At 49.7% G+C, this 22,742-nt stretch overlaps 1 protein-coding gene across 1 annotated transcript in view; it reads right to left on the bottom strand.

Moving 5' to 3' along the window:
- SLC24A3 (solute carrier family 24 member 3) overlaps positions 1 to 22,742 on the bottom strand; it is a 510,935-nt gene that overhangs the window by 213,778 nt on the left and 274,415 nt on the right. The window contains exon 3 of the mRNA XM_047771613.1: positions 9,537 to 9,613. Within this exon, the coding sequence (XP_047627569.1) occupies positions 9,537 to 9,613 (77 nt within the window). The remainder of the gene's footprint in view (positions 1 to 9,536; positions 9,614 to 22,742) is intronic.

Consider the following 22,742-nt stretch of genomic DNA (forward strand, 5'->3'; position numbering starts at 1 on the left):
CCGAGGAACTCGGCCCCCTCTTGCCTCGTCAGGATCATCATCCTAGTCTCAGGCCCTCCACCACCTGTCCGTCCCACAGATCAGCTCCAGCCACCTGTCCCGGGAGAAACTGGCCGCAGCACACACCCTCCACCGCTGCCTTGCTTCTCTGCTCCCTCCCCAGGGTCGGGTCAGCCTCCAGGGCACCACCCTAGACCCTGTCTCAGGGTCAGCTTCTGGGGGCGCCCGCAAATGAGACACATGTCTGGGAGCACGTCTGGTGCAGATCTGCGAGGAGAAAATCGTCCTCACTACAGGCTGCAGATCTGGGGTGCAGAAGCTTCTGGATTTTAAGGTCAGGTTTTTGGTTAAATTTGAAACCCCTATGTGGAGTCTCCGTATTACACCAGAGGCAGTGCAGGATGATAGAGGGAATCAAAACCACGGTCCCCGCCCCCCATCCCAGCATCTGTTCTGCTGTCTTGAGGCTGAATAAACAGTAGCTTTCTCAAATCGAGGTTCTCCAGAGAACAGAATCGTCGTGAAACTCGACAAACAGCAAAACCCTGAGAACCAACATTTAAAATACACGGAGAGCTTTCTGATAAATTAGAGCATGCAATTGGCATTTTATCCAGATCGATTTGTCGAATATTTGCTAAAGACTAGTTCTTCCTCAGTCATGTCTCACTGCATCCTTAGCTTTTTTTTTTTTTTTTTTTTTGTCCTTCTAGGGCCGCACCCTCAGCATGTGGAGGTTCCCAGGCTAGGGGTCGAATTTGAGCTGTAGCTGCTGGCCTATGCCACAGCCACAGCAATGCCAGATCCAGATCTGCAACCTACACCATAGCTCATGGCATCACCCGATCCTTAACCCACCAACTGAGGCCAGGGATGGAACCTGAGTCCTCATGGATGCTAGTCAGATTTGTTTCCACTGAGCCACAACAAGAACTCCTGTATCCTTAGCTTTTGAACTTAACACTGTTCAGAGGAAAAAATACTACAGAATTGAAGTTGGTATAGAACTACCGTGCCCAAATTGTGACTGCCAGCAGTGTCATCTCAGAAAAACACATATGTTTGCTCTTTATGTAAGATAACAAAGAAAAAATAAAATACCTAGCATGGGGATGGGTGGACCAAGTGATAAATTAGATAAATACGATAAAGAGGAAAATACAGCAGGCTGCAGGTGTCTGGTCCCTACAGTAAACATGTGGTATCTAAGCAATGTACGTGTTCTTTCCCATCATGGTTGGGGGCTGGCTCCTCATAAGACCAGATTCGACGCCATCTACTCCTAAGCTCATTCCCCAAGCTTCGTTCTCTCCTGCACTCATCTCAGGACATGAACCCAAGAGATCAGCTCCTACTGCACCTGGTCTGCGTCTGTCCAGAAGGGGCTGGGCCATGGAATTCTTCATCCCCTGCAGCCGTGTGGGTTTTAGAGAAGGACCTGATGCTTACTGCACAATAATAATGTAGGTGCTATCTGTTCACTCTGTACCCCAGAAGCTCTTTAACTGGGAGGGGGGAATCCTAGGAAGCACCCCATAGAAGAGCAGGGAAGAACCATGTTATCCAGCAAGACGCTGCATGGGCACCTATACCTTATTCCTGCCCTGGCAACTATGGGAGGCAGTTTCAATGAGCACATCCGAGACACCAGGAAACATCTCCATCGACTCTTCTTTGTCCGAGGGCTACTTCTGGGGGCTGGTGATTTCCTGGCACTTCTAGGCTGTCCTGGATTCTGGCAGAATGGGCTCTGGGGACCAGAAAAAGCCCAGAGTCCCAGGAGCTGACAGCTGGGGGTCAGGCAGGTGCACACACGCTGTAAATTCTTGCTGTGTACAGGTGGGGCATTTCCTATGGGGTGTAGACACTCTGCCAGGAGTCTGCAGGCCTGCCTTCATGCAGTCCTCAAAGCCACCAAACGAAGTGGGTGCTGTATTTATCTGAGTGAAAGGTGGGGCAACGGAGGCTTGGCAAGGCAAAGCAGCTTGCTCATGACTACGCAGCGCATCAGCGGAAAAGCCAGGACTGACACTCAGGGGTTTCATTCAAAGCGCATGCGCTAAGCCATCATGCTTTCTATCCAGCTCAGGGTCCTGGGGAACCAACCCACCAGGCAGCCGTGTGCAGCCCAGGGGCCCTGATGGTTAGACCTGGGCTTTTCATGGTTGGACCTAGATCTCAGACAAGGAGGGGAGGGAGCAATTTAAGATCTATCAGGACATAATTTACTCTCTTTGTGCTAATCCTCTCCGGACACCAGTTTCAGCTTTGTGTTGACACTGACAAATTAAGGCCACGCTCAGCACTTTTCCAACAGTAAACAGGAAATTCCACAAGCCCTTCTAATCATTTTTCTCTTCCAGGGTGAAATCCCTTAACTAAACACGTCTGCCCGGCTAGGGAGTTGTTGCCAGGACCTTGCCGACTAGACCCTAGAGATCCCCTTAAGCATCACAACCCCTGCAGCAGCCCCCTCCCAGAGCCCTGGACCTGGTGGACATGGAAGCTTTAGAGAGGCCTCTGGGACACCCCCTGTTCTGGTGCTCACAGGGAAAGGGCTGTCTTCCAAAGGATCCGACTCTGGTCCTGTGGCAGGAGGTCCTTTAGAATGGGTTAAGCACAAGTGAGCTGCCCCTAGAGGGGTGTGGGGCAGAGAAAAGGTGACGACTAAAAACCTAACATTTCCCGAGTGCCAAGGAAGTGCTCCCACTTTACAGGTGTGGAAACTGAGGCCAGGAGAAGCCTTGATCCAAAGCCCCCAGCCTTGATGCAAAGCCCCCAGCACGTTGGTGATAAAGAAGCATTCTCAGTCCTGACCTGGGTGCTCTTCTTCCTCATCCAGCATCCCACCCCAGTGGCCCAGTGGAGGAGAGAAAAGTGGACGGGAGCTGGGGGCTTGGGGGAGGCCCCCCCCACCTTGGGGTCCCGCCCTGGACATTATCCCACAGGGATGCTGCAGGGACTGACATCACCAGTCCCTGTGTCGGTTCCTACAGCATCTCCTTGCGTGTGGTCCTCGAGTGATGGCCCAGCATGAGACTCCTGCCTGTGCTTCCCAGTACCCCACCCTGTTGGGAGCCCAGCTCCTTTTTGTACACCTGAGCCTCTAAAATGGGACCAGGCACTGGGGTGCAGTGAAGATGGAGATGGGGAAAGGGAATGCCCTCACTGGACAGAGCCAGCCTAAGGCAGATGGCCAGGGACCTCCTGGTAGCTCATGCACCCTCTGGCTGCCCTGGGAAGCCTGAGGTGACCCTAAAAGCTCCTGGGAGGAAGCAGCCTCTCCTGCGGCACAGGGTCTAGTCCTGGGGTCCTTAGGAGGCTTCTCAGAGCATGTCTAGGTTTTAGAAGATGAGGATGAATGTTGGGACCATTCTCATTGATATTTCTTTCCTAGGCTGGTCCACAGATGGGTCTGAGTCACTGGACCAGTTAGCAGCCCATCTTCCAGACTTGCTCAGCAGGGATTTGCCTTCCGAAGGGCTATGCATTCATTTCCAGGAGGGCGATACTTTACCACATAGATGCATCTGCCTGCCCAAAGAGGAGAATTACACTAAAAATGGGAAGGGGCGGGGGAGTGGGATGGACGGGGAGTTTGGGGTTGGTGGATGCAAACTCTTACATTTAGCATGGATAAGCAAGGAGGTCCTACTGTACAGCACAGGGAACTATATCCAATCTCTTGGGACAGAACATGATGGAAGCTAGTATGAGGAAAAGAATGTATATTGGAGTTCCTGTTGTGGCTCAGAGATGAACGAACCCAACTAGCATCCATGAGGATGCAGGTTCGATCCCTGGCCTCGCATAATGGGTTAAAGATCCTGCGTTGCCGTGAGCTGTAGTGTAGGTCACAGATGCAGCTCGGATCCCGAGTTACTGTGGCTATGGTGTGGGCTGGTGGCTACAGCTCTGATTGGACCCCTAGCCTGGGAACTTCCATATGCTATGGGTGCAGCCCTAAAAAGACAAAAAGCCAAAAAAAAAAAAAAAAGAAAGAAAGAAAGAAAGAAAGAAAGAAAAATTGTATATATATGTATGACTGGGTCACCATGCTATATAGCAGAATTGGCATAACACTATAAGTCAACTATACTTTAATTTTCAAAAAGAAGTCTCAAATCTTAGGAAGAATACCTCTGAAAGCTGGCAAGGTGCACCAAGGGTATTTCTGCTGTGGAGGCCAATTTATTAAAGACAGACCAGTTTCAAGAAAGAATTTCAAACACTGATTAAAGTTTCTTTTACTGGAAGAGAAAATGTGTTGGCCCAGCTCATAATCTTGAAGATTCAGCTGTCTTCATGCAGGATAATTAGCAAAACCTCACAAGGTATTTATAAATCACAAACAAAGCACAGTTCTAGAAAATTATTTTCAGGCTCGTTCCTCTCTTGGGGCAGGCAGGGGTCCATGAGAGGATATGGTGCAAATTCCCCCCCCAGAGAAGGAACACGCCTTCAGTGTTCTCAACATCATAACAGACTGACTATAAAGCAAGTTTTAAGACAAGTGTGCTTTCTTGGGAATATTCATTGTTGATAAAGTTACACAGATGAGGGATTTCCACTCTAGCAAGGAACCCATATGTGAAGAACAGCCGCAAGGAAAAGGAATGTATTTTTTTTTTTTTTTTTTTAGTACAATCTCAGGCTCCAGGGCTTCTGAAATCCACAAAGCCAGAAATTGCCAAGGGAAAACTAAACTCACAGCATTGGGAAATTTTAAGCAGAAACGGCTGCTTGATTTCTGCAAAGCTCACACAAAAGAAGGAAGTATTTGCTCAAAAGAAAAGAGAGAGGCTGGCTTTGACATGTAAGATCCAAAGGATGGCTTGGGGGTCCTTAGACCCGCCTGGCTGAGGTCAAAGGCTATGGGAAAAGCCCCCCACCTGTCCAGTGAAAAGCAAATTCAGGGGCCGAGTAGAATGGCGTGTGTGAGTTTAGGTGCAATGCGAAAATTAATCAGGTTGTGGGATACGATCTGAAAGGCCAAGGCACTCTGGTTGAAAGCTGAAATCATGCCAGTCAGTCCCCGGGGCCCCCTCTCTGGAGACAGGCTCTAGTGACAGGACACAGCTCTGGGACCCTGCTTCCAGAGGAGCCTGGATGACGAGTCCCTGCACCATCTTCTCAATGCCCACAGGGTTGTTCCTCTGGGTACCTGGGACTCTGGGACCCCCTACCCAGATGGCCCTGAGGCTTCCTTGCAGTCCTGCCTGGACCTTTCTCACCTGGCTGGGGTGCAGCCTGCTCTGGGTTGCCCTGGCCATGCCGGACCCTGATTTGCAGCCAAGAGCAGAGGGATGAGGGATGGGGGCTGCTTCCCACCACTTCCAAGCCAAAGGCTGTGGCACCTCCTGGTGCCCCCCCCCCCCGCCCCCGGGACTCCTGACCTTAATTTCCACTGATTCCAGACCCCCGGCCTGTTGAGTGTCTACAACCTCCATCCAGGGTTTTCTGCTCCTGCTGGAATCCCTTTCCCTTTCTCCCTTGGAAAAAGGCCCACCAACTCCTCAAGCTCACTCAACTGCCTCCCGACACCAGACGGGCCTTTCCCGTGCTAGGGACCAAGGCTGTGCTCACACAAGGCAGGAGCCACCCAGAGGTGGCCTCCTGCAGGGTCATCTGGGTCCTGGCTTCTACAAGGGTCCAGCCTGGCATGACCACACTACAGGATCTCAGAGAGGCGTTCCAGAAAGCGGGGTGCAGGGATCTGTATGTCACTCCTGCAGCGGTGACTTGTGCTTTATCTGTTTCCTATCGGCCACCAAAATGCCTCAGGTTAGCCTGGCAGTACTTCTTATGTCCAACCATGCAGCAGGGGACCTTCTCCACCTGGGACTCCCCCCTCTAAAAGGAGGCCTTGGCTGCAGGCATAGGCTGTTTTGGTGGAGAAGCGTCAAGTTCAAGGTGCCTGGAATGTGATCTTGAAGGGCGGAAGACTGACCTTGATCCCTGGGCTCCCTGCCCTGTGGTTTTTACAATGCAGGCCTGGGGAGGGGGTGGGCTGCAGTATTAGACACCAGTGATGACAAAGCTTGATGCTGCAGGCTTACGTCCACTCTTGTAAGCAAGTGGGGAAAAAGCACCTTTAGGCAAAGGGGAAAATGACCCCTTTTTGTCTACTTTGCTTTCATGCCTGCGCAAAATGCACTGCCACAGACAGCAGAGGCCTTACAGGGACCCTTGGTCCAGGAAGAGCAAGGCACAGGCTCCCTCCTCTGCCTTCAGTTGGATTCAGAAAATTCCTGGGGGCAGGAGGTAGAGGTGGGAGGAAGAGTCCCAGCCTTGGTGGGTGGTGACACCGCCTTGGGAGAAGGAGCTGTGTTGTTTGGGCCAAGAATGGAAACCTCATATCGCAGACGTCAAGGCTTCTGGGTGCTAAGGCTGCCGGGGGGTTCTGGATCCCATCGGCGCCTGGGTCTTCTCAGCCTTGTGACAAGGAAGACTCCCTGGTGCCAGAGGTGGCAGCTGGCATCCACGGTGATTGCTCTGTGCGTGTGACTCTCCTGAAGGGCAAGGGGGTGCTGAGTCAGCTTTTCATTTGGTGGTTTTTTGGTTGTTTTTGTTGTTGTTGTTGTTGTTTGTCTTTTGTCTTTTTAGGGCCACACCCACGGCGTATGGAGGTTCCCAGGCTAGGGTCTAATCGGAGCTACAGCTGCAGGCCTACACCACAGCCACAGCAATGTCGCATCCTTAACCCACTGAGCAAGGCTAGGGGTCAAACCCGCAACCTCATGATTCCTAGTTGGATTCATTTCCTCTGAGCCATGACGGGAACTCCTTCATTTGGTGTTTTTAGAAAATGCCTTTGCTACAAAGGGACCCTCAGGGCTTATTTTCAAGAAGAGGGTTTGGGGGTTGGGATAAAGGGGAAAGACTTGAAGAGCTCACTGCTCTTACCAGGGAGTCAGGCTTAGGGCAGCTTATGGAGCCAGAGGTTAAATGTCTTGCCAGAAGCCACACACAAACAAGGACAGCAAAACTGGGACCCAACCCAAGTCTGGGGTGATGCCTGAACCCCGGGTGTGCTTATGACCTGCTCCAGTTTGGATGGAAAAGTAAGGTTTCTGTCCCCTCCCCTCGAGTCCCGGTGGGCTTGTGACCACCATGGAGTCTGGGAGAAATGACGCTTGTGACTTCTGAGGCCCGGGACGTTAAGGCGATGGGCTTCCTCCTTGTACTCAGTCACCCTCCCTCTGCCAGCCCGGGGCTGCCCCGTGGAGCCACAAGGGAGGGGCCGCACAGAGATGCTCTGGTCAAGAGTCCCAGCCAGGCAGGTCCTTTGGCTACCCCAGCCCAGACACCAAACCTGGGAGTGGACAAGCCTTCTGCATCCTCCAGCAGAAGTGGCTCCAGCCACAGCCATCAATGTCACCATAAGCTGCTCCCTCTTGGGCCCCTGTCATACAGCACTCCCTCTGCGCCCTTTCTGAACACTCACCCCCCAGGGCCCATGAGCGACAGACAGAGCTTACTGGGCATGTCACTAAATGTGGAGAATGTTTTGCAGCAATAAATGACCAGAATGGAATTAGGAGCATGAATGCTACAGAGATGGGAAAGCACAGTGATGCAGCTCATTGAGAGTTTGCCCAGGATCTTTGTGGTTCTGCAGCCACGCCTTTGAGGTAGCTAGCTTCCCCCACACTTTCTCCCCAAACTCTCTGAAAGTGGACAAGGCAGATCAAAGGCCTTCGATCCACTGGGCCTGCAGGTGAAGTGCTAGGGCCATGGTGGCTATGAAGAGCCAGAACAAACTTTATTGACCACCTACTGTGTGCCAGACACCGGGCCACTGCCGTTACATGTAATCCACGAATTTTACAAATACTTTGGCCTTACTCTGCGCCAGGAACAGGTCCAGGAAGGAAGCCATGCACAAAACAATGCCTCTGTTCTCTTGGGGCTTACATGTGAGGGAGGCTGACAGGCTATAAGCAAAAAATGATATAATATTATGTTGCTTAGTGCTGAGTGGTGTGGACCAAAGTAAAGCCAGGTAAGGGGAAAGACAGAGGCATTTTAGAAAGGCTGGCTGGAAAAGCACGTCCCAAGAAGGCAGCGTTTCAGCAGAAAGAGCAGGGTCAAAGTGGGGAGCAAATCTGTCTGATCTCCGAGCCCACACTCTGGGCACAGATATCAAGGAATTAAAACATACAGATATCTTCCCGTGCATGCATCTGTGGCCTCTTAAAAAGAGTACATTTGGTTCTGGAGAGGGTGTGGAGAAAAGGGAACCCTTCTATACTGTGGGTAGGAATGTAAATTGGTGCAACAACTATGGAGAAGAGGATAGAGGTTCCTTAAAAACTTCTAAAAATAGAGCTACCATATGATCCAGCAATCCCACTCCTGGGCATATATCCAGACAAAATTATAACTCAAAAAGAATACATGCACCCTTATGTTTATAGCAGCACTATTCACAATAGCCAAGACATGGAAACAACCTAAATGTCTATCAGCAGTTGAATGGATTAAGAAAGTGTGGTACATATAGACAATGGAATACTACTCAGCCATAAAAAAGAACAAAAGAATGCCATTTGCAGCAACATGGATGCAACTAGAGATTCTCATACTAAGTGAAATAAGTCAGAAAGAGAAAGACAAATACTATATGATATCACTTATATGTGGAATCTAAAACATTACACAAATTGGAGATTCCATTGTGGCTCAGCAGAAATGCCTCTGACTAGTAACCTTGAGGATGCAGGTTCGATCCCCGGCCTTGCTCAGTGGGTTGACGATCCAGCGTTGCCATGAGTGGTGATGTAGGTCACAGACGCTGTGTTGCTGTGGCTGTGGTATAGACCAGCAGCTGCAGCTCTGATTTGACCCCTAACCTGGGAACCTCCATATGCTACGGATGCGACCCCCGAAAAGACAAAAAGACTAAAATAAAATATGACACGAATTAACCTATCTGTGACATAGAAACAGACTCACAGGCATAGAATTGCCAAGGGGAGGGAGGGTGGAGCGAGGGTGGGCTGGGAGTTTAGGGTTAGCAGGTGCAAACTATTATATGCAGAATAGACAAACAACGCGGTCCTACTACATAGCACAGGGAACCAGATTCAACATCCTGTGACAAACCACAGTGGAAAAGGATATAAAAAAGAATCTATGGTCGTTGTAACGGAATCACTTTGCTGTTGAGCAGACATTAACACACGCTTGTAAATCAACTCTACTTCGAGAAAATAAATTTTAGAAACAGACGACGAAAAAAGGAAAAGCGTCCATTTGGATACACACTACCATGTACGAAACAGATAAACGATAAGGACCTACTGTATACCACAGGGAACTATACTCCCTATCACTTTGCTCTGCGCCTGAAACTCTGTACATCAATTACACCTCCACAAAAAATATTTTTACGAAAGAGTACATTTGGAGATTTGTATATTTGGCTCTGAGGCCCCCACCAGGTGTGTGAACAGGGGGAGGGGAGACTCCTCTGCAGCCCCCCTTCCCCCCCCTCCCCCACAGGCAGGGCTCCTAGAGGAGGGGACACTTACACAGAGCACGTGGAGGACGACCGCCCCCTGCCTTCTGTCCTCATTGGTGAAGATGTCACTGGGGAACTCGTGCAGGGCTGTGGAACAGAGAGAGAGAAAACCAGCTCAGTACAAGTGACCACACTTTCAAGGGCTGCAGGTCTGGGACGGCGCTGCCATCCTCGTTCAAACGGGGGGGGTCCACAAACTTGGATGAGGAAAAATTACACCTTTATCTCCACACATCTCTAGCTGGAATTTAGTGTTTCCTTGAGATGAGAAGGTAGGTAACACACAGCAGTCGCACCTGAAGACCCCGGGGCCTCTGCCCCCAGCAGGGGTTCTCTTGATTTCTCATCCCGCCATCCTCGCTGCTCTCTCTCTACACTTCAGCCCTGGGTCAGGGGCTTTGAGGTTGGGACTTGGGACCAAGGGTTTACGGGGAAACACAGGAACCATCCAAGTCTATCTTCCACGGCCGTGACAATTTCATTCCAACAGATCAGTTTCCTTCCGTGACCTCACACGTCGTCTTGCTAACATTGAAATGTTTTCTGGAGCAGAGGTCTGTAGGCTTCACAGATTCCCGGGCTCCGCAGCACACATAGGGTTAAGTCCCCTCCCTCCCCTTTCCCTGACCCCTGCTCTAAACTGTCTCTCCTTCTCTCCTTCCCTCACCTGCACCTACCTGGTGGGGTCTTGGGCCTCTCGACTTCCTTCCAGCTCCCATTTCTGTACCAACGTGCCCTTCCCTCCCCAGGAAGTCCAGTGTGGGGCGGAAGCCACGAGAAATGTTCCCACCCAAACCCAGGACGCTGAGGGTCTCTGTGGGGCATGGCCCTGGTGCAAGGTAAGGACAGAGACTCCACCAGCAGGGCCGGCCTGACCCTCACCCTCGGGCACCCAGGGCCCAGACTCCCGGGCACTTCCCGGCCCCCATGTGGCCTGGACCCGAGGGTCCTGGGCCCTGACTGGTGGTTCTGAAGACAAGCTTTGCCCACAGGGCTGCGCTGCCCCTTCTGGACACTGCCTTTCTTTGTTTGGACTCTCAGCACCCCTGAGCTGGGCTGGCTGCTGATGGACCAAGACCGAGAGAGATGGCGGCTCTGATGGCAGGATGGCCAGGCAGATGCCATGCAGATCTGTGCAGAGATGACAGCGGTGCACTCGCCAAGCTCTGCCCCTGGCAGGTGCTGGCCCTGTACCTCACACCCATGATCCCTCTGACCCTCCCAGAAAGGGAAGCTGCTGCTCCCACGTCAAGGAGGAAGCCTAGAGCCAGCAGGGCTGGACACCATGCTGGAGGGGCCACAGCTGGGGCCCCGCACCTAGCAGACCAGCCGGTGACGCCCTCACTGCTGTCATCCTGGTTCCCAGTATCTATTTGCAATCTCACTTTACCTGGTGACCTCTTCCCTCTGAGGGCTTCCTCCAAGTGGGGGGCCCACTCTGATCAATTTTGCCCCATGCACCAGAGGGAAACACGTGGGCTGCTTTTTCTTTGCATTTCTCTGTGCCACCACCACGGGGCTTTTTAGCACCGGGCAGTTCAGGGGCAAATGTGACCATCCTATTGCCCTCCTATGCACCCCCCGCCCTGGGAGACAGGGGACAGTATGCCAGCTTAACATATTGATCAGGAAGCCCCTCATCCTGGGGAAGCTGAAGCCAGGGCCTGTTTGTGATGGGCATCAGGCAAAACAATGATGCTCGGGGACCGCTTACCATCAGGAGGTGAGGCGGAAAAGTGAGGGGGCAATGAGGGACCTTCTGTCATGAATGTGTGAAAGCCAGCTACTTCCTTCCCTCCTGCCCCTCCCGCTTCCTCAGAGAGGAGTGATGTGGCTTTGGGCAAAAATGGGGCTGAGGGCAGCAGGTGAAGGGAGTGAAGGCCATGATGCAGGCAACCCCACCGGTCTGTCTGCAAGGTGCCCACACGGAGCTGGCTCCGTCCTTCCCACCTTTCTGTCAGGGCCTGCAGGAATGGTTTGATCAAGGGTACCCTGTCAATGAGTGATGCATTTATGTTTTAAATCCAGACATTTGATTTTAAATCCCCTTGACACTCAACAGTGAGTGGAGGAATGGACTATGACCAGACAGATCCTCTGGGCTTTGAGTTTGGGCAGGGAAGGGTCATCGAGCAGAGGTCTGGATGCCCAGCAATCTCGGGACCTGATGAGGCCCCTTGGGTAGGAGTGGGCTGAGGGCTGTGGCCTTGAATGGGGAAGGACTCACAGAGCCCAGTGCTGGCTCTGGAAGGACTGAGTGCTGTCTAAAGTCCTGACCAAGCAGGTGTTGGAGGTGGGGTGGGGGCATGACACTCTCCTTCAGGCTTCTCCTTCCTCATTGCTCAGAGGCCCTCTTCTCTCTCTCTGGGGAGTGGCGGGGTCAGGGAGGGGAGCTTGGCAGTGGCCCAACTGTGATCTGCCCTTCATGACCTGGTGTCTGATTCATCACCAGCCAGAAACTCCCAGTCCTCTGTCAAGGGCTTCTCCTCCTGTCAGAACCCAGGACTGACCATGAGAAAATCGGCGAACTGTCTCTACAGGGTGATCCCAGTGTAGCAGCAGCACCGGGGGCTGGGGGTTGTGAGCAGAGCAGCTGGCCCCATCGGACTTCCTCACTAAGCGGAAGGTGGCTGATCAGTGGCTGAGAAGAAGGGTGGGTGTGATGGGGGTCAGTGGGGGGTGGGACCAGACGGCAGAGGAGAGTCAGTTAAAAGCTCTGGAACTGCGGTGCTTCCAGAACAACAACAAACCTCTTATTTGGAGGCTCACAGCCATGGGGGAAGAATGACCAGGTTAAGTATCCCCGGGGAGCCCCCACCTGACACGCTCCATCATTACAGCTCCTCTGTGGAAGCATGTACTGGGCTGGTGATGAACTGATAACAGTGATGACAAAGAGCTAATGCACAACCTGCAAAGAATACAGCTGCTGCTTTATTCTCCCTCTTATAGATGAGCCATCCTTTGGAAAAAAGAAGGGATTTCGTTGAACAGCTGAGCTGGGGCCTCTCTTGTGCTCCAAGAAATGACCCTTCCTTTGTAGGTCCTATGTGCCTGCATCTGGAGCTGGCCCCTCCAGAGTGGGTTCCCATATGAGGGTTTGAATGCCTGCAGGTGATCTCAAGAGGTGATTCGGGATGTGAGATAAGAAGAGGGAGGGGGGGGGGAGTTCCCTTTGTGGCTCAGTGGAAACGAATCTGACTGGTATCCACGAGGATGTAGGTTCGAGCCCTGGCCTCGCTCAGTGGGTTGAGGATCCTGTGTTGTTGTGAGCTGTGGTGTAGGTCGCAGTCGCGGCTCGGATCTGACGTTGCTGTGGCTGTGGTGTAGGTCAGCGGCGACAACTCTGATTAGACCCCTAGCCTGGGAACCTCCATATGCCTTGGGTATGGCCCAAAAAAGCAAAATAAATAAATAAGTAAATAAATAAGAAAGGGAAGGGGCTGCTGGGTGGACTCAGACCTGCTGGGGTCCCTTTGGAAGATGCTGTAGGACATGGCAGATGTCCATCTGTCATGTTTACACCTGTCCTCAAACCTCAGCATGGATCCCTTAACACTTCTGCTCAGCTCTGCATGTCCAAGTCAAGTGTGTTTCTGGGACCACGGAAGGCCACTGGACAGAGTCACAGGTGCATCAAGAAACCGTCCACACATCTAGCGTGGTGATGTCTGCCTGGCCCGCATGGTGTCAGCTATGCCCACATACCCCATCCCTGCCATCCTCCCAGCCCCTCACCCAGGTACTGAACCGAGGAGGTGTCTTTGTGAATAGGAGCGGGAGACCATAACTTGCTCATGCATAACTGGAGTCAGCACACAGCAGCAGGGCATGGGGTGGAGGTGGCCGAAGGGAGGCCCCGTGCCCAGGCCTACAGGTTCAGATAAACTGGGGTTGGGACTTGCAGACCGAGTTCAGCATGGTACCTCCTGAATGTTAATATTTCGCCAGAGTTACTTGCATTGTACACATTTTTTTTGTTTGTTTTGGCTGTGCTCTCAGCATGTGCAAGTTTCAGGGCCAGGGATCGAACCCATGCTACAGCAGTGACAATGCTGAGCCCTTAACTGCTAGGCCACCAGGGAACTCCAACACATTCTTTTTTTTTTTTTAATTTTTATTTATATGTTTGGGGCCGCACCTGCAGCACATGGAAGTTCCTAGGCTAGGGGTCAAGTCGGAGCTGCACCTGCCGGCCTACACCATAGCCACAGCAACTCCAGAACCAAGCTGTGTTTGCAACCTACACCAAAGCTCACAGCAACAATGGATCCTTAATCCACTGAAAGAGGCCAGGGATCAAACCCACGTCCTCATGGATATTAGGTTTATTACTGCTGAGCCACACGGGAACTCTTCACATGTTCCTTATATTAAGTATCGACCCTACCATGTTACAAGCTTATCAAGCTCCTTTGCAAAGGGCAGTACCAGATGACCCTGACCATGGAGGATGTGACTCAGGAACAGCCTTGTCACCAGAGACCCACTGGGACAGTGGCTCTGTTGTGGGGAGGCCCCTGGCACTTATCACTTATCTCACTGGCCCCTCTACACTCCACACACAGCGCCTACTAGCACACACGCTGTTATTTCAAAAAGCGTTGCACTGTCCTGGTTCTAAAGCCAGGTTTGGTATGGCTGTGTTTAATCTTCTTTAGGAAGGGGGCAGCCTAGGGCCCAGGAAAGGGCCCTCCATTAGGCACCTGAACACGTGAGTCTCGATTCCAGGCCTCCCATAGGGTGGCCTTTGTCTCACTTCATCTCTCCAGGCCTCAATTTGCCCACTGGTCCATCTGAGAAATGGCTGCAGTTCCTCGTCTCTGGACCGAGGCCATGAATAGATACAGAGCATACAGCAGATGCCTAATAAGTGTCAGCAGGATGCAGTGCTCTCAGGGGAGGTGGCCAGGACACGGACCAGGGCTGGAGTAAGTCAGCCTTGCCCAGCTGGCCTGGAGGGTCAAGAAAAGAGCAGTGGCAACTAAACTTGCTTCTCTGAGGCAGAACATCCCCCCACCTGGCCTGCAGACTCTGTGCCACAAACTCACCCCAGAAAAGCTTTCAGAAAGACTGAAGCTTTCAAGACAAGAGTGTACAGAGAGAGGCTGGCCCACTGGACTGGAAGCTTCTTTGTGCCCAGTGCTTCTTGGCCTCAGTTTCCTCATCTATACAGTTTCCTCTGGTGCCCCCCAAAGCGCTGCTGGCTGATGTCACCTCAGCTTTCACCCCATCAGTGGTGCTGATGTCACTCCAGCTGCCTTCCACTTGGAGGTGCTTTCTTGCACCCAAATCCAAAAGAACTGGGGGCATTTCTTTTATTTTTTGTATTATTGAATCAATTCTATTAAGACATGATTTGCATACCTTAAAATACATGCCTCTGAATTGTACAGCTTGGTCTGCACTGTATTTCATTTTATTATTTAAAAAAATTTTGTATTAAAGTAGAGTTGATTTACAATGTTTCTTCAGTTTCCACTGTACACCAAAGTGATCTCGGGGCATTTTGCAATCAAGGCTGGAGCTAGGATGCTCTTCCCAAGCTGGAAACTTGACATTCTCCTGGGGTAGTTGGTTAGATTTTGTAGAAGAGCCACCGTGGGGAACTGGGTCTGGGTTCCAACACCACCTCCACTGCTCCCAGGTTACCCTTTGCCCTCTCTGAGCGCATCTCCCTCATCTGTGAGACGGCATGTGGATGTCACCCATGCAGGGCTGCTGGGAAGCACGCAGTGTGTATGACACACCTTCCACCATGCTTCCTGGGTACTAATCACTATTGCTCATAATTAGGGCCATGAAGGGAGGCTGGTCCTGCAGGAGCTGGGGACACCTGCCTTGTGTTGGTGTCTGTTTCCCCAGGATGGCATTCAGTCCAAAGGCACTGCATGAATGCATAAGCCTCTAGGTTAAGTACTTGCTGTGTCCGGGCTGCTGAGGTCACGTGGTTCACGTGTCATGTGGGGAAGAGCCATACAGACATCCAGCTGTGGGGTCCCCCAAATACTTTCAAAATCCTCAAAGCCTCTTTCTGCTCCTCTCTTTCTCTCCCCCAAGTTTCCTTTCAATACATCTTGCCAGCCCCAGGGCGGCAGAGGCGAGCAGCACTGTTCCCATGGAAACCACAGAGCCTGGAGGGAGCGGATTCCCCTCACCAAGGCAACGGCTCTCTCTCCTGGCGGCTTTCCTGAGGCCTGGGTTTGATGAGTCTAAATGGAGATTGGAAGGAGATGGAGAGGATTGTTTTGTTTGGTTTGGTTTGGAAAAAAAGTGCAGCAGGGATGTCCATGACATCTTTAGACGTGCTCAACACAGACTGATCAAATGGAGCAGACCAAAATAAAGACCCACACATCTGAAAAGGCCCGGCTGCCTGAAAATGCCTGAGCATCAGGAATCTGGGCCCCTGCAACCATCACAATGCCCTTTCTCATCCCAGGGGGTTTTCATCCCCAAATACCTTTGCGCAACGTGACTGACTGGCTACGTAGGGATGGACCCAAGAACTGGGGTCTTGGACTCAACCACCCTGTGAGGTCCCAAGGGCAGGAAGTCTGTCCTGGTGGGGCACCCACCAGGCCAGGTCTACGAAAGAGAATGATAAAGACGAATTCAGGGAGCCTTTCTTCTGCACAAACTCATGAGAGAATTATTAGCAGAGAAATGACATGTGGGAGGGACAGGTCAATAAAAACCCCCAATAACTGGGTTCTTTCTAACTCAGGTGGTTGAAAAATAGCCTATTTCTTCTTATTCTGAGATCTGGAAGGAACATGCTTCCAGGTTGCTCTGCACAGCTAGATGGGGCCGTGCAGAGCATCCTTTGGTTAATGTTATATGAGCAAAATGACACAGCTGATACTTCTGGGCAGACTGTCATAGCCGGTATCTGACCTACCACCTGTATTTTCCTGGCTAAGCATTCATGGAAACATCTCTCAGGAGGGATCTTCCATCAGCCTGGGTCCCAGAGTGACTGATATCAGAATCCCACTCCCAATAAGCACATTTGGCACACGTAGCCTGAGTAATAAACAGCATGTGTATTCTTAGCCTCTGAGATCTGGGGATATTTGTTACCCAGCATATCCAAGCCCATGCTGAGCAATGCAATAGTGGAATACGTCCTTGGCATCCCCATAGCATTTTGCGTGTGAGGCCCTGCCCGAAGGGATTTTTGGTTTCTTTTGTCACCACCACAAGACTCAGGGGAGGGTGCTTAAGACTGGAGAAAACTGACTCTTCTCTGCATTTCTCATACCTGACTAAGCGCCTGCAACAGAATAGTTGCTCAATGAGTGTTTGTGGATCAAATGAACATGTGTGTCATAACTGAAGGCCCTTGGCAAAAATCATCTAGAAAAGAATCTGGGAAAGAAGAGTTATTCACAACTTGAACAGTTTCAGATATTTAAGCACTTCCCCCTCCCCCCCCATGCTCAGTGGGGTTGAGCAGGACACAGGTGTTCAAGGTGGGGGTGGGAGAAGGGCTGATGACAACAGGAGGATTCGAGCTGCTGTGAGGTCATCATTGGAATTTCTGCCTCATTCTAAGGACTGGTGATAACACTGGACAATTAATTAACAAAATACTTTTTTTTTTTTTTTTTTTGCAGAGTCTTGATTTGTTCATTAATTTAGCCCTTCCCCTGCTCTGGGTACCATACTCAACCTCAGTCCTAGAAAGACGAAGAAGGCCTGATCACAGAGGAATTAACAGATGAGTGGATGAAAGGTTAGGCTTGGAGCTAGGGAATCTTCAACTCTCTTTGCAATCACAGCAATAACTTGTGTATCCTGAATTGAATAATAGAACTAATTTTTAAATTTTTTTCGGTCTTTTTGCCTTTTCTAGGGCTGCTCCCTCGGCATATGGCGGTTCCCAGGCTAGGGGTCTAATCAGAGCTGTAGCTGCCAGCCTTCACCACAGCCACAGCAATGAGGGATCCGAGCTTCGTCTGTGACCTACACCACAGCTCACGGCCACACCAGATCCTTAACCCACTGAGCAAGGCCAGGGATCGAACCCGAAACCTCATGGTTCCTAGTCGGATTTGTTAACCACTGCACCACGACAGAAACTCCTCCAGAATAGAACTAATTTTTAAGGAGTATTCAAAACATATATTTATCACTTGTTCCTTGCTTCTGCAGAATAAGAATCATTATCCTCAGCTTACAGATCAGTAAACCGATGCCCAAGAGGGCAAGTACCCAGCCCACATTCACACTGGTATTAGTGGAGGAAACTTCATGATTGGGATCTGACTTTCCGGAATGTTGATTCTTCTGCATTAGAAAAGGTAAACTGACCATTTTTTCCCCTTGACTTCTTCTTTCTTTTTTTTTTTTTTTTTTTTTTGTCTTTTTAGGGCTGCACCCTCAGCATACAGAGGTTCCCAGGCTAGGGGTCGAATTGGAGCTGTAGCTGCCAGCCTACACCACAGCCATAGCAACGTGGGATCCGAGCCCCATCTTCGACCTACACCGCAGCTCACAGCAGCGCCAGATCCTTAACCCACTGAGCGAGGTCAGGGATCGAACCTGCACCCTCATGGATACTAGTCAGGTTTGTTAACCGCTGAGCCACGACGGGAACTCCCCCCACCCCCTCGACTTTTAAGGGCACGAGCCTTCCTTTGAAATGCCAGAGACAAAGTTCTGGACTCAAATGTGTTGGTGCGCGGGTGGAAATAAGATCTTGAAAAGCGTCTCTGTGAAGGAGGATGTGACACAGGTCATGGTAACCAAAAGCCTCAATCCAGGGCTCATCAAACTATTGCTCAAAAAACTATCACCAATCCAATTCACCCAGAGGACCTGTTTCAGCCAAATGCTTACATGGTGACATCCACTTACCACAGGTGGACAGGGTTTTCCAAGAGCCTGAACACCTGGATTTGAAGCCCTCCTTCAAAACGTGTGAGTTTGGTGGCCTTGGAAAACTTCTGGAACCTTTTCCAATCTTACTTTCTTAATGTGGAACTTTGTTTCCTATATTTTTGTGGCCATATTTTTTCCCACTTTTTTATTTTTTTATTTTTATTATTATTTTTTTTGGCCACACCAGAAGCATACGAAAAGTTCCCAGGCCAGGGATCGAACCAGAGCCAGAGCAGTGAAAACGACCCACAGCAGTGACAACACCACATCCTTAACCACTAAGCCACCAGGGAGCTCCCCCAGCCTTCCTGTCTTAATGTGCAAAATGGAAGAACGAAAACAATACCAGTTTATGTGGTTATTCCGAGGATGACCTGTGATGAGGAAATACATCCTACCTAGAATCAGGGACACGGTTATCAGTGGGTAGCTCCTTTTACAGTATTAAAAAATGGAAAAAGAGAAATATGGACAAGGGGGGTTCCCAAGGCACCAGTGCCAGCCCACATTCGTGGGGTCCCACCATTTTCCTGCCAGCTAACTCCCAGCACTTGCATCTCTGTGCCTGCGGACTCTTCTCCAAAGCTAAGAAAGGGCACTCTGCCCAGATACTGCAGGCTGGATACGCTGGAGAATTCATACGGCTCTTTGCCGCAGGAGAATACGGGAGGTGAGGTGTAAGCTCCGGCGAGGTAAATGAGGCATGTTCTGCACTGTTTGTCATAGTTCTCAGCAGGATGAAGCACCCGCTGCCCACGGTGACAATGGGCTTTATAACACTCCTCTGATTGGCTGCTGATGCTTCTCGATCTCGCTTCCCGACTCCCCTATCTGGATCACCTCCCAAAGGAAACTTGTACTTGAGTTTGCCTCAGGGCCCCCTTCTGGTGAGCCCATATTTAGACAGAAGGAGCTAGGAATTTTGCACGCGTGCACCCCTCCATTTCAACCAATGTTAGTTTTTACCAGCAGAGAATTCATCCATCTTCAGGTGCATTTTCCCTCCAAGAATGGCAACAGTTGCCAATGGCCCCAGGTGCATTTACAGAGCAGTGACCATCCCATGCTGTCAACAGTGGCATGGAAGCATCTCACTCCTGAACGCAGGCTGGAGACTGTCTTTGCTCCTTTTCCAGGTGCAGGAGTTGATCCAACACCCAGGACGGGCTCCTTGGTTTCCACTCCAGAGCTTTTTTTTCTCATGTCCGGGTTGGCAGGAGCTTTTAAACAATCATCCCACAAGCTTTTCTCCTGGAAGGGAACTGACATTCTTTGCAACTGAAGAACCCCGGTCATTAGTTACATAGACTTTTGGCCTGGCAGGGCCCTGAAGTGTAATTCGATGAACTAGAAACATATTTCTTTATCAATAATAAAAAGCCATGGCATCCATGCTGCTCACGTTTCTGAGCCAGCAGCTACTGTAGAAAACACAGCGATCCCATGAAGAATGTCATTTTCTCAGGCCATGGACGTGGCCCCAGAGAGAAGACGGCTTCTTTGCAGAGGCAAGAGCCTGTGACTTGCATTTGCTGCTCCTGCAGGATCACCACAGCTGTGTCAGTAATGAATTCTCTCTCTCTCTCTTTTTTTTTTTTTTTGGCTTTTTAGGGCCGCACCCACAGCATATGGAAGTTCCCACTCTAGGGATCAAATTGGAGCTACAACTGCCAGCTACAGCCACAGCCACAGCCACATGGGATCCAAGCCACATCTGCGACCTACACCACAGCTCACAGCAACGCCTGATCCTCAACACACTGAGCGAGGCCAGGGATTGAAACCATGTTCTCATGGATACTAGTCGAGTTCATTACCACTGAGCTACAACAGGACCTCCCAGTAATGAATTCTTATTAAAGGCAATGGAATATTTATGGTAACTAGCCCTGTGGCATTCAGTTCTTGCCCTTCCCAGACTGGTGTTCCTCAAAAGGTCCCTTGGTGCCAATGGCAGAGACAGAGTGTTTGGATGGATAAACTGGGGTCTCACTCAGGTATTGCATCTCTCACAGTTTCATGTCCACTAACTGATCCAGAGAAATACAGGCCACCAAGCTGAAATATGCAGAAACCCACTACATTGCTCCTTACGACCACACGTTGCCCATTCCTTTTTGGCACCTGTGGAGAGCATGAGACTCCAGGAAAAGGGTTCTTAGGAAAAATGTAATTAAAATAGTCTTTATGAATGCAGCAATTCCCTACAGGGCTCTATATTGAAAATGTTCACTCATCATGCATTTATTTTAGTGAAGACAAAGTGTGCACACTAAATGGTAGTTGCAAAGTCAGTGATTTTTTAAAATGTTAATTCATCAAATTTCAGAGCTAGAAGTAATCTTTAAAGTTCCATTGGTCTACAGATGGAAAGATAATTGACAGGAGGATTTGGTGAGAAGGACTATTAAAATTCTCCCTCTGTTTCCCCTTTTAAAAACGGCCTTCTTTTTTTCTCATACTCATAAATTTCAGGGACAGAAAATAGATCTCATCTCATATGTTCATAAGTTGATTGGTAATGACTGACTGGTCAGCTGCATCTTGGATGCAGTTCATTGTGGAAGAGCATCATGATCTGCTAATAATGTCTGTCAAGGTTATAGGAATAGGAATGGGGGCATATGTGTGCTTTTTATTTCCCTGCACTAAAGCTTTGCTGACAAAACCCTAAAATGAAAGACAAATTAGCCCTCCTTACCCCTAGTAATAGTGATTCTTGCCATCATTTATTTTGATCTACACTTGTTTTAGAGTATAATTCATTAAAAAGCTGGGGGGAGGTTAAAAGTGCTTCAATAATCAACTACACCTCAATTTAAAAATATATTCAGAACTCAAATTGAAAATAAATGTTTTAATATGATCCCTCAAAGCTGCCAAATACATTCAAGCAGATGTATTGATGGCTACCCATTTATAAAGTATTATCTTAAAATCTAGTCAATAATAATGAAATATGTATCTAAGAGAACCCACTGCTAGTTGAAGGAAGAAATGTGTAAAGAAATACACAGACTGGAGTTCCCGTCGTGGCGCAGTGGTTGGCGAATCCGGCTGGGAACCATGAGTTTGCGGGTTCGGTCCCTGCCCTCGCTCAGTGGGTTAACAATCCGGCGTTGCCGTGAGCTGTGGTATAGGTTGCAGACGTGGCTCGGATCCCGAGTTGCTGTGGCTCTGGCGTAGGCCGGCGGCTACAGCTTCGATTAGACCCCTAGCCTGGGAACCTCCATATGCCGCAGGAGCGGCCCAAGAAATAGCAACAACAACAACAACAAAAAAGACAAAAAAAAAAAAAGAAATACACAGACTATGAGTTAATTCAGTTGGCCAAATACAAGCTGTGCTTACTCCTCATTTAGTACTTGGCAACCTCTGGCCTCTCCTTGAGGGAAAAATGAAGATGTTACCTGGAGGAAATCATTTTCCCTTTTATGTTACCATACATTCGATATCTTTTGACCATTTACCTATGCTTGAGGTCAAAGTACTGAAGAATGTTCTAATCATACCTGAAACTCTTTAAAGAGTAGATATTTGAACTCAAGGCTTTTTTTTTTTTTTGGATCACTAAGTTGTGCAACCTAAGTCTAAACTTCAAATATCATGGTTCCATCTCTGGGAAAACATCTGTCACTGAAGATGAATGAAAATTAAGAGGAGAGAATAATGAATCTTAAACAAAAAGTAATTCTTACATCCAGTTTTCTCCATTTTCTTAGCCCATCACTGGGCTTTAGGGATGGCATGTTACAGATTTGAATGAAAGAGACTAAGCACTTTTTGCTTCCGTAATGTGCTTTGTTCTGCAACTAGGCTTTCAGAGTATCAACCGAAAGTATGAAGTGATGACAAGAAAGATCTCTTAAGAAAGCTATTGTGGAGTTCCTAGGAACCATGAGGTTGCAGGTTCAATCCCTGGCCTTGCTCAGTGGGTTAAGGATCCGGTGTTGCCGTGAGTTGTGGTGTAGGATGCAGATGTGGCTTGGATCCTGAGTTGCTGTGGCTCTGGTGTAGGGTGGCAGCAACAGCTCTGATTGGACCCCTAGCCTGGGAACCTCTATATGCCGCGGGTATGGCCCTAAAAAAGACAAAAGACAGAGAAAAAAAAAAGAAAGAAAGCTATTGTGCTATCTTGTCATTAGCAGAGCAAGGCTGGTTACATTTTGGAGCAGGCATATTAAAACAAGGGGATATAGAATCTATTTGGGGTGTGTCTAGTAATTTTTGATTGCATATTGGATTGTATGGATGATATACCAAGAAGACTCTGGATTCTGTTGTCTTCCCCTGAAGAGTGTTGAGTTTTACTGGAGCAGGAAGTTAAATT

This window comes from Phacochoerus africanus, chromosome 3 (assembly GCF_016906955.1).
Source record: "Phacochoerus africanus isolate WHEZ1 chromosome 3, ROS_Pafr_v1, whole genome shotgun sequence".
In the NCBI taxonomy this organism is placed as follows: Eukaryota; Metazoa; Chordata; class Mammalia; order Artiodactyla; family Suidae; genus Phacochoerus; species Phacochoerus africanus.